The following is a 17483-nucleotide window of genomic DNA, read 5'->3' as shown; positions in this document are numbered from 1 at the left end:
TCTAATTTTCTAATACCTAACCCATATTTTCCTACATTATGGATGTTACAGTTTCCTGTCTCTTCTACTTAAGAGTTAAAATCACCCATGAATATCAGTGGTCATTTAGAACCACTGGAATAAACCAAACACTTATGTTAATTTCTAAAAATATTTTTTCTCTTAAAAGAATCATATAATATTTAAATTGAAAGATCAATATTTTTAAATAAAACAATATATACAAAAATTATTTATTAAAATACTTACAGCTACAATATTAACTCATATTTACACTTTTCGAGATTTATTTTTAATCAAAACTAAACGAGATATGTACTGCTAAAAAAATATGTTCTATACAAAAGGTTGAACTGGCAGACAAAAATCTAACATGGCAGCTCCGCAATTAAGGAAATAAACTATATATATATATATAGCTCTTGGGCACTAGTTTACTGTTTCGAAAATAGTGTGAATCTATAGTACAATTTAAAATTAATTGTTCAAGATTTCCTTTTCGTATCCGTCAAGATTTCGATTCGCACAATTTCGTTAATATCAAACCGGTGGCGGTGTAACGTTAAATTTTTACTCTGGAGTAAAATTTCGATGTTTCGAATTTACTTTCGAAAATTTTTACTCTCTTTATTTTATGTTAAAAAAATTAAATGTAATGAGCATTTTTGTGTTGTTAATTGTCTGTGATTGCGTTAAATTTGTTTATTATTTTGTTAACTAATTTTGGTTACTAACAAAGAAAATATACTTATACTATCGAGCTCTTCATGGAATGCAGCAATATTTTTGAATACCACATTGCAGGAGTAGATTGGTTCCAACAAGACAAGCATTATAAAAGAGCAACTTTCATATACCCTATTATGAGTTAAAATAGCTAGTAACATCTTAGTTAAATGTTTATTTGTTATAATACAAAATTGGCTTCTAAAATTGGCTTCTAAAATTGGCTTTTTTAACTGAAACTTTGCTTACTGTCTCGGGGTACTTTTTCTGTAATACAACATTATTCACCACAAAAAAATCAAGATTTTTATATTGATTCTTCTGATCTATTACTTTACAATGACTACAAATATATTATGCATAGACAGTATAAATGAGAGAAAATTCGTAAATAATCATCAAACGGTTCTGAGACTTAGTGATAAGGAATATAGGTGAAAATACCGTTAAGCTCCAAAATTTGTTCTCTAATTGTTCCACTAGTGATCATTTCCACAAATCAAGAGAGAAAGTAAACAAGCACCTAAACATCTTTCTTTAACATGGGATAGACTAATTTGTCCAATGTGGTACTCACTACGAATCAGAGAGTAAAATGTTAACGTTAAAATTGTACTAAAGCAAAATAATTATAACGTTAAAATTTTACTCTAGAGCAAAATTATAACGTTAAAATGTTACTCTAGAATAAAACGGTGTATAAATTTAACATTACACCTAAACAGAGTTGGCTTGGCCTATTCGGAGTGTGTGGAAGGAGTGTGGAGGGAAGCCGAATATCTTGACTGAAAAGCTGAAGAGAATGGTATGGTTGTAGCTTAAAATAACTCTTTAACTGTCAATATCCATAAAGGAGATGGCACTTAAATATTAACATGCTTTGTTTAATTATAATATTAATATTTCTCTTTTGAAGAACTGAATCTCGAAAAATAACTCAGCGGTTAAGAACCTAAGATCGAGGAATCGTTGCATTCTGTATTATTTTACTTATTTTACTATTAAATTACCAATATTGAAATACTAAAAGAAACAGGAATGTTGTTAATTAAAAGAATTAACAGAGAAAGCAGCTGATAAAGAGGTATTAAAAATTCAAAATACTTCCTTCATGACTCAAGCGGATTTAATAATTAGATATCGACCATATTTTATGAGAAAGATTACGTCTGCTACTTTATTTTTAAAACCAAATATAACACAATCAAATATAAAGCTAGTTTATTTAAACCGTGGTTTATTTTCATAAAATATAGTGGTTAATATAAAAAAATCACATGAAAATAATTTTAGAACCATATTGACAATAAGCTGTTAAATACTGACAGCAACACTGTAACGAATTGTAGGCTAATTCTACGGTGTCTAAAAAGAGAAGTAGGGGTAAAGAGAACATCGTTCATTGAGCAATTTTTTCATGGAGATACGCCACCAAGTTTTATGCGAAAAACACGTCAATAGTGACCAAGTACAGAAACCCACAAAGACGTTGCAAGCAAAAACCTTCAGACAGCATCAGACGCCCTAGATGAATGGTGACTACAGTGAAAAATTAAAGTCGATCCGGAGAAGATCCAAGCAGTGATGTTTAAGAAATAAGAAACTACAAATATTGAACACTCTCATCGAAAGGCCAAATAATATGCTATGCTACAAAAATAGTGCAGAAGGCAAAAATGGTAATAACCAATATTTAAATTTAACTGAGAGAAGAAGCAAATTAACATGCGTATCAAAGAGAAGCCCCATCAAGAGCATCATGCTGTCCATTGTGACATACGCATCTCTAGTATGGAGGCAGACCTGCAAAACGAACAGAAAGAAGATCCAAGCTGTCCCCAATGGAGCACTATAAGAAGCAGAGAACATCCCTCAATACATAATGGAAATATTCCTTTTCATAGACACCCAACAGATCAGTGTATTAGACCAGGTGAACGATATAGCAAGAACAAAATGCGCCGAACAAATAGATTATATCTCAACCACATCCTGCGAAAGATCATAAGGTATGATGTGTTTCACCGATGGAAACGTATAAGACCTAGACAGTAATTGCTGTATTGGAACTCGGATGATTCGTCCCCGATCTACTTGGACCATTGCTCCTCACCACAAGAGATAATAGCATTAGGACGTCAGTTCATATATTCGAGTCTAATGGATCAACCGTCATAAGAATTCAATACAGAACTTGCTCTACATCTTTTAGAAGTGACTTAACGATTTCATAGGTGCTTCAGTTAACCAAAATATGTAATTATCAATACGTGAAATAAGTTAAGCACTCATATTAAAAATTAATCTAGAGTTGTAGGTATTTGGCAGACAATAATTCAAAATACAACTATCAGCAACTACTTTAGAGCCCAAAGAGGCTCTGAATTTGTTGAGAGAATACTAAGATACTTTTTTACCTAAGAGTGAAAAGAGTTTTAAGTATACAACTTAAAAACATAGTTTAGTAAGACCACTTGCCAAACTTCTGACTTATCAATTGCTGCGAATTAATTTCGAACAAATTGATTTCTGGTAGAGGCATCATTAACCTGGTCTCCCAGCAGTCTTGATCTCCGGAATCTTAACTATCTTCTGTAGGGATACCTGGAAAGTAAGTATTACAAGACAAATTGATGCTCGATGAAACTGAGGCAACTAAAACCCAATATTGCCAATAAATGGTGGCAATCGTGCGAGGAATATATCAGTGCATTCTTTCTACTCTTCGGTTGATATTAGAAAAAAAAAAAGGAACAGGAGCGTGATAGTCGGAATTCAGACAAAATTATCTTTTATAAAAAATTTTGCAGTTCAGTTTCTATAGATAAAACTTAAATTAAATTAAATATTTGATTATTTATATTTTTTAGGTATCCTTTCTAGATACCGGGATATATGTATCACGATAAGAACTAGCATTTTCGCGTTTTTAAAACCTGACTTTTAAACTTAAACAATTATTTTTATATTGTACCCTAAAATTCTTTATAAATCTTCGATATTTGAAAATACTATTCAGTTGGTTATCTACAAGAACACACATTGATAAGTTCTAATAAATAAAATATCATCGTATAGTTTTACTAAACATGTAACAGAAAAATAATGATATAAGCAGCAAAAGGCTTGTCACTGTTGGTTTTTTAGAGCTGTTATAAAATCCTCCATAAACTTGTAGTCCAGCTGTTTCTATGCTTTGTTTACAGTAGTCCCCATCGTATAACCAACCAACAAATTCACCTGAAAATAAAATAAAAATATATAAAATTACGTATACAGGTTGCAGTAGTCTAGATGCAGTGCTCATCCTTTTATCTGAATAAAACTTGAATCTATAGTAATGGCAAAATAATAATTTTTGTCTGCTATAGATTTAATGACATAATATTGGTACTTATATGATGTCAAGGAAAGTAAATAATTTTTTGTTCAAGTTTAGTTATTTGCCTTGTATTGCAGTTAGTTATGGTTAAAGCAGTGGCGTAACCGTACCATCTGAGACCCGTGGGAAATTCATTGGATGGGGCCCCGAGAAAAATCGCTACATTGTAATTTAATTAACTAACAGTAGTATTATGTCCATTTTAGGTAAATATCGAATTTTTAAAATCATAATACGTATTTATAATAAAATAATTTTTATTATAATTATACTTAATATTTATTAATAAAATTCTTTTATCTTCCGTAAAAGTATCAATAACATTATCAAAATCGCATAAAATTGCCATTAATAGAAAGCAGAAAACCCATTAATAGACCACTTTTTTACTACTTCATTTGCTTTCTTTCTTAAATTTTCAAAATTATGTCGATATCTTTTTAATTCTTCCCAAAAAATTTTCAAACATTTTAAGGCATTTAAAAGATTAGTGACTTTCGACTGAGATGCTTTAGAAGCGATAAGTAAATAAGAATCGATAGTTTGTAGAATTTTGCAGTGAAAACTCAAGAGCATAATAAAATTGAAGTTCTGAATATTCTTCTTAAATCAGATAGCTTTATTTCTTTTATCTGATTTGCAATTTAAGAAAATTACTTCCGTTAGCTCTTTTTGGGCTTTAAATAAACGGAACGTTTAAAGCAAAAAGCAACATAAAATCGGAAAAATAAATAAATTAATTTTTTTCCATAAAAATTTATTGAATTTTACAATTATTTCGTAAGAATTTTAATAATTAATGTATATTGTTTATATAAATGTATGTTATTAATTTTAAATAATTAGTACTCCAAATGTGTTTATTTAAATTAAAATATGACTTATTTTTTAAGAAGTTTATTCACTCTCTGAATAAAAAATGGTTTTAAAACAAATTTTGAAACGAATTTTTTTGTTTTATGGATCATCTCTAGATCATCTGGCGATGATTCAGATAAAAAAAGATCAAAATCTATTAATAATAAGACTGATATAAAAGATCTTTCCAATGTGTATCATTATTTAAAAAATTCAGTCGTTTTTTAAATGCACCATTGGCAGATATTTAAAATACGACTCCGGACCACTCATATTTTACAATATCTGCCAGATGTATTTAGGGTCAGATACAACTTTTTCGTTTCATGTTAAATTATCAAAAATGGCAGACGTAAAATATAATTGTGTATTGTGTAATGTTTAAATAATTAAAGTGCTTATTAAAAATGGCAAATAGCCGAAACTTTAAGCAATAATTAAGTGTTCTATTTATAACAGAACGACAAACCAAGCTTCATACATAGAATACATAACAGATCTGTTTGAGGATAATTGACAAGAACCGGAAGAAATCGGCAGCGAAACGGGGCCAGAGATCATAATAGAGGAAATCGAACAAGCAATACGAAACGCAAAAAACGGAAAAACTGTAGGTCCAGACGAAATACCTGCGGAACTACTGAAATGCCTAGACGATGAAACTCTACCTGTACTTCTGGACCTATTTAATGAAGTATACAAAACTGGAAAAATCCCACAGGAATGGTTGGTGTCCACCTTTGTAGCAATACCAAAAACAGTATATGCCAAAGATTGTTCAGACTATAGGACAATATCACTAATAAGCCATACCCTCAAAATATTTCTAAAGGTGATTCATGGAAGATTATATAGAAAACTAGAAGATGATATGGATGATACTCAGTTTGGGTCCCGCAAGGGACTGAGAACAAGAGAGGCATTAATAGAAGTACTGAGAAACAAAGATATAGACAGACGAGACTTACGAATCATTATCAATCTGTATTGGAATCAAAAGGCCAATATAAAGATAGAAGAACAAAAGTCCGAAAATATAGATATAAAGAGAGGAGTAAGACAGGGCTGTGTTCTGTCACCATTACTGTTTAACGTGTACAGTGAAGCCATATTCCAGGAAGCGATAGCGGATCTGGGTGATGGAATCTCTGTAAACGGAAGAATAGTAAATAACGTAAGATTCGCTGATGACACCGTTATAATGGCAGACACCTTGGAATCGCTACAAGAATTGGTAAATAGAATTAACGATTATTGCGTTAGATACGGACTAAAAATAAATAAGAGAAAAACTAAATTTATGATTGTCTCAAAAACGCAACATGGAAATGAAAGATTAATGATAGAACAAACCCAAATAGAAAAAGTAAAGACATACAAATATCTGGGAACCTGGGTTGATGACAAAAATGACCAAAGCAGAGAAATCAAAGTCCGAATTGAAACTGCAAGGCAAGCATTTGTGAAAATGAAGACAATGCTTACCAACAGAGACCTTCAGTTGCATCTCAGATTGAGGGCTCTAAGATGTTACATATTTTCTATCTTACTATACGGAATGGAAGCTTGGACATTGAAGAAACAACACATAAGAAAAATAGAAGCGTTCGAAATGTGGTGTTACAGAAGAATATTAAAAATTCAGTGGGTTCAAAGGATTACCAATGCTGAGGTACTACGACGTCTAAATAAGGAGTTAGAAATTATGAACAGCATAAAAAGAAGAAAACTAGAGTATTTGGGTCACATAACAAGAGGAGAAAAATATGAGCTGCTGGGAATTATTATGCAAGGAAGGATCCAAGGAAGAAGAAGCATAGGAAGAAGACGCATCTCCTGGCTGAAGAACCTTAGAGAATGGTTTAACTGAAGTTCACTAAAACTTTTCAGAGCAGCAGCCAACAAAGTGACCATAGCCGTTATGATATCCAACCTCCGATAGGAGATGGAACTTTAAGAAGAAGACAAACCAAGGAATTAAAAAAGTTTCTATATATATATATATATATATATATATATATATATATATATATATATACATAAATATACAACAATTTATTAATTATTTCGTCACCGACCACTTCGAACCTTCAATCACAAAACATGTAATCAAATAAAGTAATTAACTTCCGCATTAACACAAAAACCAACGTGTCAGCGTTGGGAGCGACAAAAACCCTTCCATTCTATATAATACCATATGATCATATCCATACCTGTTTCGTCAATCAACTAGAGCGTAACCAATGTGTTTCACAGCTGCTTGGGTTTCCAAAAGAGATTTGTTAAAACACAAGACTGTGATTTAAACGAGCATGTGTTAAACAATGATATCGTTCGTTTTTGCTTCAGTGGGTACGGGCATTTTTCGAAAACGGGGTTTGCAGTGTTATGTTGAGAGTATTATATAATAGAAATGTTTATGTTCGAAAACGATTTCTTCTTGAGGATATTAATATCAGTATGTATTAAATTTAACAGATACAGGGTGTACCAAAATGCATGTTCATATTTTTGGTGAAAATTGTGATTCGTCCCATAATAATATATGGAAGTAAGACGTGTGGACTTGAAGCAACAAAATTATTAGTCTTAGAACGGAAGATCCTCCGGACCATCTTTGGGCCTTGTAGAGACGAGATAACAGGAGAGTGGAGATAAAGACATAACCAGGAACTCCAAGCACTCTATGGAGAAGAAAACATAGTACCTGCCATACATTACCCTTAATGTCCCTGCGGTACTTTTGAGTACCACCAAATTCTGGTACCCTTATATCCCAAGCAGTAGAAGTAGATCTAATACTTACTACATACATTTACACTCACAACCGTAGTTATCAGCTGATGTTTAATACTTCAAATGTTATTTAAACGTTTTCATTTCAAATACAAATTAAGATTTGTAGGCATTCTAAAGGATCGTTGGAAACAAACTACGCTTTTATCTTATTGTAAAAAGTTATTACCAATAAAATAAGGCGGACTTAAAAGTACCTTTGGTACGTAACTGCCAACAAAAAAAAAATCAATGTGGTGGGAGACTAAAGGTTAATGCAAATCGGATCAGACGGGCAGGACTAAGATCAAATGATGAAATGCTAATTAATAAAACCTGTGAAAGGCCCGACGGCAGAAGATCAGTTATTCGCCGAAGAAAAAGATCCAAACATGCAGTACCTAATGAGTGATCTAAGTAAGATATTTGATATTGTGCAAGAAAGAAGAAAAAGAAGGTAATTTTGGTGCTTAATTTAGGCGCCTATTTAAATGTGAGATTAAGAGTATAATTTTCCGATTCCTGTAAGATATTGAGTTATTTCTTCGGAGGTAAATAAATTTTATCGTATCTAATATCGATATAATCATATTAGTTTTGTACCATGTCATTACATTATATTAAGAATTATGAAATTTTACATTCATAAACTCGTCCCGTACGTACTATCGTTCTTTTGTTTTTTTTTGATCGAGAATATACGAAATCTTGTAGAGTGGTACAATCTAGCTTCTATATCTTAAAATTAAATCTAAACCAATTTCTTACCTGTTCTCAAGTTTTCATTTCTGAGCCAGTCCTCCAAAGGTCTGAAGTATTCTCTCAAAGCCCTTCCATCTAGTCGACTTTCTCCTGTGGCTTGGAACAGAACGTCTCTCCAGGATTGAGAAGAACCTTTTTCCATAATTTGCCTAGAAAAATACAGAAGTGAAGAATAAATTTGAAAAAATTTTGTACACAAGGAATACTCTAACATGGCAATAATATACACGTTTAGCAAGAAGCATCGTTACTTGATTTCGTTGTAATAATAAATATAATTTTTGTATCGACAATAGATCTAATATATACAAATTTTTGGACAGCTTCAATAGTTTGTGTACACTTTTAAGACAAATCAAAGAATGGAAAGGAATAAGATTTCTGACGTGTGTAAAAATTTATTTCCTAGCTGAGTGCTTTCCGTTTACAAAGCCATCCTATGGTCAAGTTTCAAAAAGCATCACTACTCACGAAAGATTCCATTTAGTGGAAAAATCCACAATTTTCCCTTTTCTTTACAAGTAATGTTATACAAACTTCTTTGAAAAAAACATGCAAAAGACGGAACATTGGACTACACAAAAAACAATATAGGTTAGAGTTGAAGCGGCAGATATGCTGTCTGCCTTCACCTGACAGCACTTTGCTCTCTACATTTTCGGTAGTGAAGTTTACAATTAATTTGATATACCAAACACTTACATTATAAATAGGACAATAAATGAACGTGAAATACGGCGATACGCTGTAATTTTTCGTGTCACCACCCAATCGCATGAAAATTTGAATTTAGGTTCTACTTACCCTCCACTTCACTTTTAGACTTGTGCCATTGGTTGCTTTTTAGTGGTGAACACTACCCCTATTATTGAAAAAGTGAAACCGTAGGCGTTACTCTAGACTAGCGCGGAGCTTCATACTATGTTTTCTGTATTTTTAAAATTTAAGTAATATATTTAAAATTACATGTTTGCTCCTAACGCCATCCGTGAACGTATTATCAAAGCATGCGTTGTTTACTTATGACAAACCTGTCAAATTGAGACCAAATATTAATAATAAAATATAAATAAATATCATTTGATAGTAAATTTAATTATTATATAAACTAAATAATATGTTTAAAAATAATAATTGTATTTATATGAAATTATTTTAAAACATTTAAATTTTAAGACAATTATTATACAAATTTAAACAGATGATTTAATGTTGTTATTATTCGGATGACATTTATGACTTTTATTAAATTTTGACAATCATAAAGAATCGAATCTTTTATTGACAGATATTATTTTTAAGCAAAGTAAAGAGTAAATGGAACCTAAATACAAATTTTCAAGTAAATCCGTCGTGACGGGAAAAATTACACTTCAAAACGGTCATTTACTGGAGTAAAAAAGCCTTTCTGTTTATGGTGCCATAAGCAAATTAAAATCACCAAAGATATGGTATGGGTCAATATGATATTCTCTTGTCTCTTCCAGAATTTGTCTCAGTGCTAATATTTCAGCTTATTATAGAAGGGAAAATAGAAGGCAGACGCGGCCCGGGTAGACGACAAATGACCTGGCTGCGCAACATCAAAGATGGATCAAAGACAGGATTAGACTTTCAAAGTTTAATAAGGAAAGCCCAAAATAGGAAACACTTTGCAGAGGTCATCGCCAACCTTCGCTAAGAAGACGGCACCTAAAGTAGAGCAGCTAATATTTAATCTTCTTCCTCTCATGACGGCGATCAAAATGGCAATTGTAATTCTGGAAACTGCTGCGCGAAAGATTTCTGCGGATGAGCGGTCGAACCTTCTCCTCAGGTCTTTCAGCCACGAGTTCTGGCGTCTTCCTACTGACCTTTTGCCCTGTACTTTTCCTTCCAGTATAACTTGAAGTAATTCATATCTTTCACATGACCCAAGTATTGCATTTTCCTTTCTTTGATTATTCTTAGTAATTCTTTTTGTTTACACATGCGATGAAGTACCTCAACATTGGTAAATCTTTGTACCCATGGAATTCTTATTAATATTTATTATTTAATAAATATTTAATCTATTGTTGACTTTCTCTTCGAAAACCTATTTGATATTGAATCAAAATAATAAAACTAAAATAAATTTTGATCCTATAAATTAAGTTTGTCTGTCAGTCCGTCCGTTCGTTCGTCTGTCTTTCCAGTCTTATAATGAAAAAAACTGTAATAGATAGAGAAAAACTGAAGACGAATTTCAATTTTGCAGTTAAAGTTATTACAGCAAACATTATCAAAACGGAAATAAAAATTAATTAATTAACTAATTAACAAAAATACCTCTTGCTCAAAAAACGTGTCTTGGTTAACTTTCGGTCATAATTTTTTTTTAGTTCCGGTTAAGTTTTTTGTTGACTTTTACTTTGACGGTTGATTGTGTTGACGGTTTATTTTTGATCTTTTTAGATGTACATTTAGTAGTGGAACGTGCAAAATTTGTTAAAAATTAGAAATTCTAATTATTTAACTTTTAACTGCTCCGGACGTATACTTCATCTAATTTACTTACCGTTGCACGTCATCCGCGTCATAGCCCGTGAGGTCACATGATACCAACACGAAATATTTAGGCGGTAGGTGTGTTCTTTTTTAGAATCACTTTGCCGAGTACACTGGCATTATAGCCACTAGACATATTTTATTATATACGCGTAGAAATAATATTTAAAGATTTCTATTAATGTTAACTTAACATTTGTTCGGAACACACTGTAACTGTAATTGAACGAAGCTGATATTTTGGCATAAATTGGAAACACTTATTTGACAGTTGCGGTGTTGACACTTTTTGTACTTTATTATTTTGAATTTTAAATTGAATACCTCTTGTTTTATATTTTTACCTATTTAATAAAATCTGTTCGTTTAGAACAAAATTAGTGTGTTTTATTTCAAAAATGTCACGTAAGAATTTAAATAGTCGTTGTAAAGAGATGGTAGCTTCTTTGATTATTTTGAACAGGAACGTGATAATACCGGCCCCATTCTATCCTTGACTGCTGTTAGGGAAGTATGCAAATGTATGTTTTGTATATTATTGTAGATGCTTAAATATACATTCTTCTTTTAGCGTGGATTTTTGTTTAATATGTGTTTTTCTTTAAGTATTCCATTTTACATCTTTTTATGACACATACAAGCGGCTCAAATTGTTTTTAACAAGATTATTTTTAACTCTTGTTTTGTTTCTATTTATTTACATTAAATATTAATTTGTTTTGTTGTATAATCCACTTTTGCAATAAATATGTGACCTATTTGATTTAAAATGGATTCAGGATTTTTTATACTTTGGCAACTATGTCAACTTCGCAACTTGGCATCTCTGTCATTGATAATGACGTGCAACGGTAAGTAAATTAAATGGACTATATATCTACGGTATGCATAAGTACGCTTTTATGCACGCGTTTTTCTTCGCTTGTAGCGAGGAGACAAAAAATGAGGCGTTCTCTGGGCAATTGTCTTATATATGCGCTTTTATGCATCAAATTCTGTGGCCTTTATGGGTACGTAAAATTAAATTGGTGCTTTTATGCAACGCGTTTATTGTCGCTTATATTAAATATTAACTGATTGTGCTAGTTTGCAGACATGTGTCCATGTGACGCAGAAATCCAGGCTGTAGAAAAATGTCCTGGATGAGAAATTTAAGAGAGTGGTTTGGCTGTACCACTAACGAATTATTCAAAACAGCAGTAAATAAAATTAGAATCACCCTAATGTTATCCAATCTCCGATAGGAGAGGCACTCAAAGAAGAAGAAGTCCATGTGTGAAGACACTTTGTGTATTGACATGGAATACCTCGATGGTGAACTTTTATCGACAAAATTGATAAACGACATGATCCGATGATTACAAAAACCATCGTCTTAATTCTTCATGTAGTGTATTCCAAAGCAAAATTCAGATTGTTACCCAAATCTGTGATTTCTACAATTTACAAAGCCAGCAGATAAGTAAGAAGCCCAAACGGTGAGAAAAGAAGGCCTATTAAGACAGAATCTTTGCGATCAATTACATTACACTATAACTTGGTAGTAAATAATATTTCCATGCCTGTATGCAAGACAATGTTCTTAAATACATTATCTTTCCGGGAATGGTCTGTGAGATTTTGGGCTAAGAAGGCAGAAGAAGATATCAGTTCCAGTACACACTTAGAAGTTACCTTAAGACCAAAACGCAAGGATTTTTTGAGGATGACAAAAATTTTTTAAAATTATTTTTAACTGAGCTAAATAAACTTCCACCTCACTGTTGTCGGAAGACTACAGATAGATTGTATCTGGAATATTTCAGTCAAGGGTTGATGTGTACAGGATTTACAAGAACCTGTGCAAAGAGGAAAATCATAAAACACTTTCTCCAAAACTATTCAAGAACGTAGCAAATCAGATGAAAATTTCTTTGTTTCAGCCTCGCAAAGATAAATGCGACATTTGTTTTATGTATAAAAATGACCGAGCATGTAACAAACAACGAATTCATGAGAAGAATCAACAAAAGAATGGAAGTATTGGAAACCATCAAGACACGAAAGCTGCAATACCTGGGGCATGTTATGCGTAATGAGAGATACAACCTACTTCAATTGATTATACAAGGGAAAATCCAGGGCAAGAGAAGTGTAGGAAGAAGAAGAATCTCATGGTTGCGTAACTTGAGGGAATGGTACGGATGCACATCAATTAAACTATTCAGAGCAGCAGCATCTAAGATCAGAATAGCCATGATGATTGCCAACCTCCGTCGCGGAGATGGCACGTGAAGAAGATAAAAATGACAATTTCGTTCAAGAAAATTAAGAAAATCATATTTCAAAGAAAAATTTGGCAAAATCTGAAAAAGAACAAGACAAGGAAAAAGTATCAAAATGAGAATGGCATTTAATAACCATGGATGTTTAAGAAGTGAAGTGGTCACAACTCGCTACAAATACATGCAAGCGCATTTTATTATAAGACTAAATTGTGTTGTCACAATCTTTCATTGTATAACTTGGTAATAAAAAAGGTGTTAACTATTGGTTTAATGAGACAGAAGCAGAAGCTCAAGCTTTAACCTTTGTCTCTTTTTTGGTAGAATATCTAGAGGGAGAATTTTTGAACAAAACTTAGTTACCTATTATTATATATTCGGACGGCTGTACTACCCGAAATAGAAATTCAATACTCTCTAATGCCCCACTCTACCTAACTGACAAATATGTTAATGGATAGATATTATTCACACAAAGATATTAATTATTCAAAAATTTCTTGAAAAGGGCCACACTCAGATGGAGTGTTACTCGGTTCATAGTAAAATAGAAACACGTTCGAAAAATAATAGTATATTACTTTATGAGGCGGAGAACCATGACTTTTCTTGACGCGCCCGATATTACGCGCCGAACGAAGTGAGGCGCGTAATAGAGGGCAAGTCAAGAAAAGTCGCTTCTTTGCCGAATAAAGTATACTATTTTTTCTTCAAACGTAGCAATTTTCAACCATAAATAGTACAATTCATACGCTATTTTTACTCGAAATTAACTGTGACAACTATCAAAGTCGTCTAGATGTTAGAAATTAAAATAATTAAGTCGTCGGTGGGATTTGCGTCTCCCTGGTTACAGTTGTTTGACAGTTGTTTGCAATTATTAAAGACAGCTTATTGTTGTTGCAACCGCAAGCGCAAATTTAGTGCGAAAATGGAAAACCTAAACGAAATTGAGTCCGCGGCTAATGATGCAGTAGAACGTTTGGGGCCCTCCAAGTCCGGAATAAAGTATCGGTTAGCGTACAAGCACTTCCAAGAGTGGTGCGATACAAGAGGAGTACGGCAAGTTACCGAAGACGTTTTACTGGCATATTTTAATATAATGGAAAATGAAAACAAATGGAAATCTTCTACAATGTGGTCACGATACTCTATGATAAAATCCGAGTTAGTTATTAGAAAAAATGTGGATATAAGCAAATTTTTAAAGTTACGTGCCTTTCTGAAAAAAACAAGCGAAGGATATACTGCAAAGAAGTCTAAAGTTTTCACTAAAGACGAGTTTGATAAATTTTTGTTTGAAGCGCCAGATAAGTTGTATTTAGGATTAAAGGTAAAAAAAATTGTTTCAATTTTGAAAATGCCTCATTAACTAATTGTACTTTTAATATTACTATAAATAAAAATGATGTTTAATTGTTGTTAATGACATTTGTATTGTTGCTTTGTGACATGTTTCATATTGTTGCCATGACAACATTTTTCCCTCCGCCGTAAAGAAATGGGAAAAAAAAACTGCTGCCGGCGGAGACATCAAACTTTGACAGGATCAAGTTAGATAAGTAATGTCATCATTATTTGACGTTTGAAGAAAAAAATATATACTTACCAAGTGATTATCTAAAAATCACAAAAAAAGCTAAGCGAACTCAGACATATGAAGCAAGAAATAGAAACTTTGACTTTTTCCGAAATTTTGCAGAGAACAGTTTAATGAAGTATAAGTCTTCAAGACCTTCAAGAACAATAATTCGAATTACGTAGTTACGGATATTCGTGCGCTTAAGTATAGATATGGTAAAATTTCATACAAAGTGGACTTTAGTGAAGAGTTTTACGGAATACCAATCCGGCCTAATGAAGTTGACTTTAAATCTGTGATATATCCTCTATACAATTCCAGAAAGCCAATACCACAAACTAAATTTGACCACCTTCAGGCGATAAAAAAATGTTTTTCACATGCCTGTTGGAATTTTTATCATTCATTATCTTATAATAATAAAGAAAAGTGATTAAATTTTTAACCTAGTTTTATGAAAAAATATAACTTCTTCAAGAATGCATTTGATACTTTTGAATTAAGACAACGTTAACATGTTATTATTATTTTTCTAGTAAATCATTCAAAGAAATCAAGTTTCTCTTATTTTTAATGTGAGCATTACCTCGTAAGTGAACTCTTAGATAAAACATTACCTCGTAACTAGTGTCATTTTACTTAAATTTAAAATTACTTAAATATTTACTTGTGTTATTTTGCTTACCAAAGGTAATCCCATTTCACAAAACACTGTGCCTCAGTGGCTTATGCTAAAAATTTAAGATGTGCCTTAAATAAAAAGTGAAACGGTTATTTTGTTCTCCTGTAAAATCATCATCTCGTTACTTATGAGTTCCTGCTTTTCTGCCATCGATATATTAAATACATGGTTTCCCCCAACTATTTTAAACAATCGTGTTAAAGTAAGTTTACTGTTTTTAGAGATTTATTAGAGTTTTTGTGTCGCCTGCCGAACTTCATCAAAGCTTTATCTACTATCTAAATTTACCACACTCAGCTGAAGATACGTTATTTAGGCGTTTTAATTCTTAGTTCTGAAACCAATCTCAAAAGTTTATTGAGGTATGATTAAATACCAAAATAGAAAAATATAATATAATAATATTTAAAAAATTTTAAGATTTCTACAATCGGCGAAAACTATTTTTTAATTATACCATCGTGTTGAATAATTCTGATGCCCTCGGTAGGTGTTACCATTTTTTTTTGAGACACGCGCCAGTAATTCCACAGAAAATAGCGTGCGTTCTTCAGTTTAGTAGGATCTTATAGTCCGTTAGTTACGTAAACCCATACACTTGTCTTTGAAGAATTACGACAATATTTGTAATCGCTTTCTATGCGGACACACTGACTAGTATATCGTAGTAGGTGAGGCCATCTAGATCCATAACACTGTGTTTCGTAACAAGCTTCCTTTGTTACCGCAAGTGGTTTTATTTCCATAATATTATTAAAAAGCGGATATTTATTGTCATTTTCATAATTCTTCGTAGTTCTAGATAAAAAAATTGAATATTAATTTATCTTTTTATGCATTATTCTTAGAATCTACGCATAAAAAATATCTTGAATGGGTGTCCGATTTAATTGATCATGTAAATTAGAAAAACAAGTTTTATTTTGCTATTAATAAACAATTTTTAACACTTGCAGCTTCAGTTATTATTAAAGTATCCGCATACAAAAAAAATGTAAATAAAGGCTCATTCAAAAGGTCAGATCTGTATCGTTCTTCATTATATTAATGTTGTTTATGCTTTCTCTTGTCCCTTTTACTATCTAACTTTTTCTTCTACCTCTCGTCGAAAGATATCGTCAAACCAAAGGACTTGCAAATTTAATTAAGTTTTGTCACTTCTCCGATGCACTCATTTCTTTGTCGATCTTTAAGTTTCATTTGTATTTAAACGGCTGTCCGAGATTTTGAATCAATATTTGCATTTATAATTTTATGTGATCAAATTGTACTAAATTCAAACCTATTTTTAAAAACTTTATTGCAGCTTCACCTCGTGGGGGGCCCATCTCGGCTGTTTAGACTTCCTGCACTGAGTATACCCATTAAGAATTTATTAATTTCATATTTTGTTTAACATTACCATTTTATTCTTCAATAATTTACAAAACTAGCATGCTCAGGATCAATTGATCTATAGTTGGCGTCGATTACACTCTCCATATCTCTTCGTAATTTAGATATACCATCTACACAGTTTTATATTTCACCATCTCCTACTTGTCAGTTGGTCAGTTGGTCTTGAGTAATGCTTTGAGATTTAAATTTTATGGTTCTCCCATTGACTGTGGGTTTAACTGAACTATTTGGATTATACCCCATTGATACACTCTGCTTTTAATTTTGATTTTTAATTCTTCGTATTTCAATTTCATAGTTCGATTTCTTTTTTTCTACAGTATTGATAGTGGTTGGTAGACCCTCTTCTTGTAGTCAACCACCCACTATCTAATAGATTGTTTAGTCTATTTCTTGCATTCATACTCTACGTTCACTTTAGTTGCCCCCAAACTAACACCCTAATTATTACAGACAGGTTCGAGTGTGAGATCTGTATTATGCAATCTACATTAAGTAATCTATATAATTTCATATTTCATC

The 17483-nt window shown here is 32.0% G+C and overlaps 1 protein-coding gene across 1 annotated transcript in view; it reads right to left on the bottom strand.

The window, feature by feature from the left end:
• Positions 1 to 221: 221 nt before the first annotated feature.
• Ance-3 (angiotensin-converting enzyme Ance-3) overlaps positions 222 to 17483 on the bottom strand; it is a 245584-nt gene continuing 228322 nt past the window's right edge. Inside the window, exons 23-24 of the mRNA XM_072522909.1 lie at positions 8513 to 8655; positions 222 to 3966 (exon numbers count right to left, since the gene is read on the bottom strand). Of these exons, the coding sequence (XP_072379010.1) occupies positions 3794 to 3966; positions 8513 to 8655 (316 nt within the window). The 3' untranslated portion in view covers positions 222 to 3793. The remainder of the gene's footprint in view (positions 3967 to 8512; positions 8656 to 17483) is intronic.

The sequence above is a fragment of the Diabrotica undecimpunctata genome, chromosome 1, assembly GCF_040954645.1.
Source record: "Diabrotica undecimpunctata isolate CICGRU chromosome 1, icDiaUnde3, whole genome shotgun sequence".
Classification (NCBI taxonomy): Eukaryota; Metazoa; Arthropoda; class Insecta; order Coleoptera; family Chrysomelidae; genus Diabrotica; species Diabrotica undecimpunctata.
Note: the sequence above shows the minus strand (reverse complement) of the source record. Positions and strands in the feature narration are given on the sequence as shown.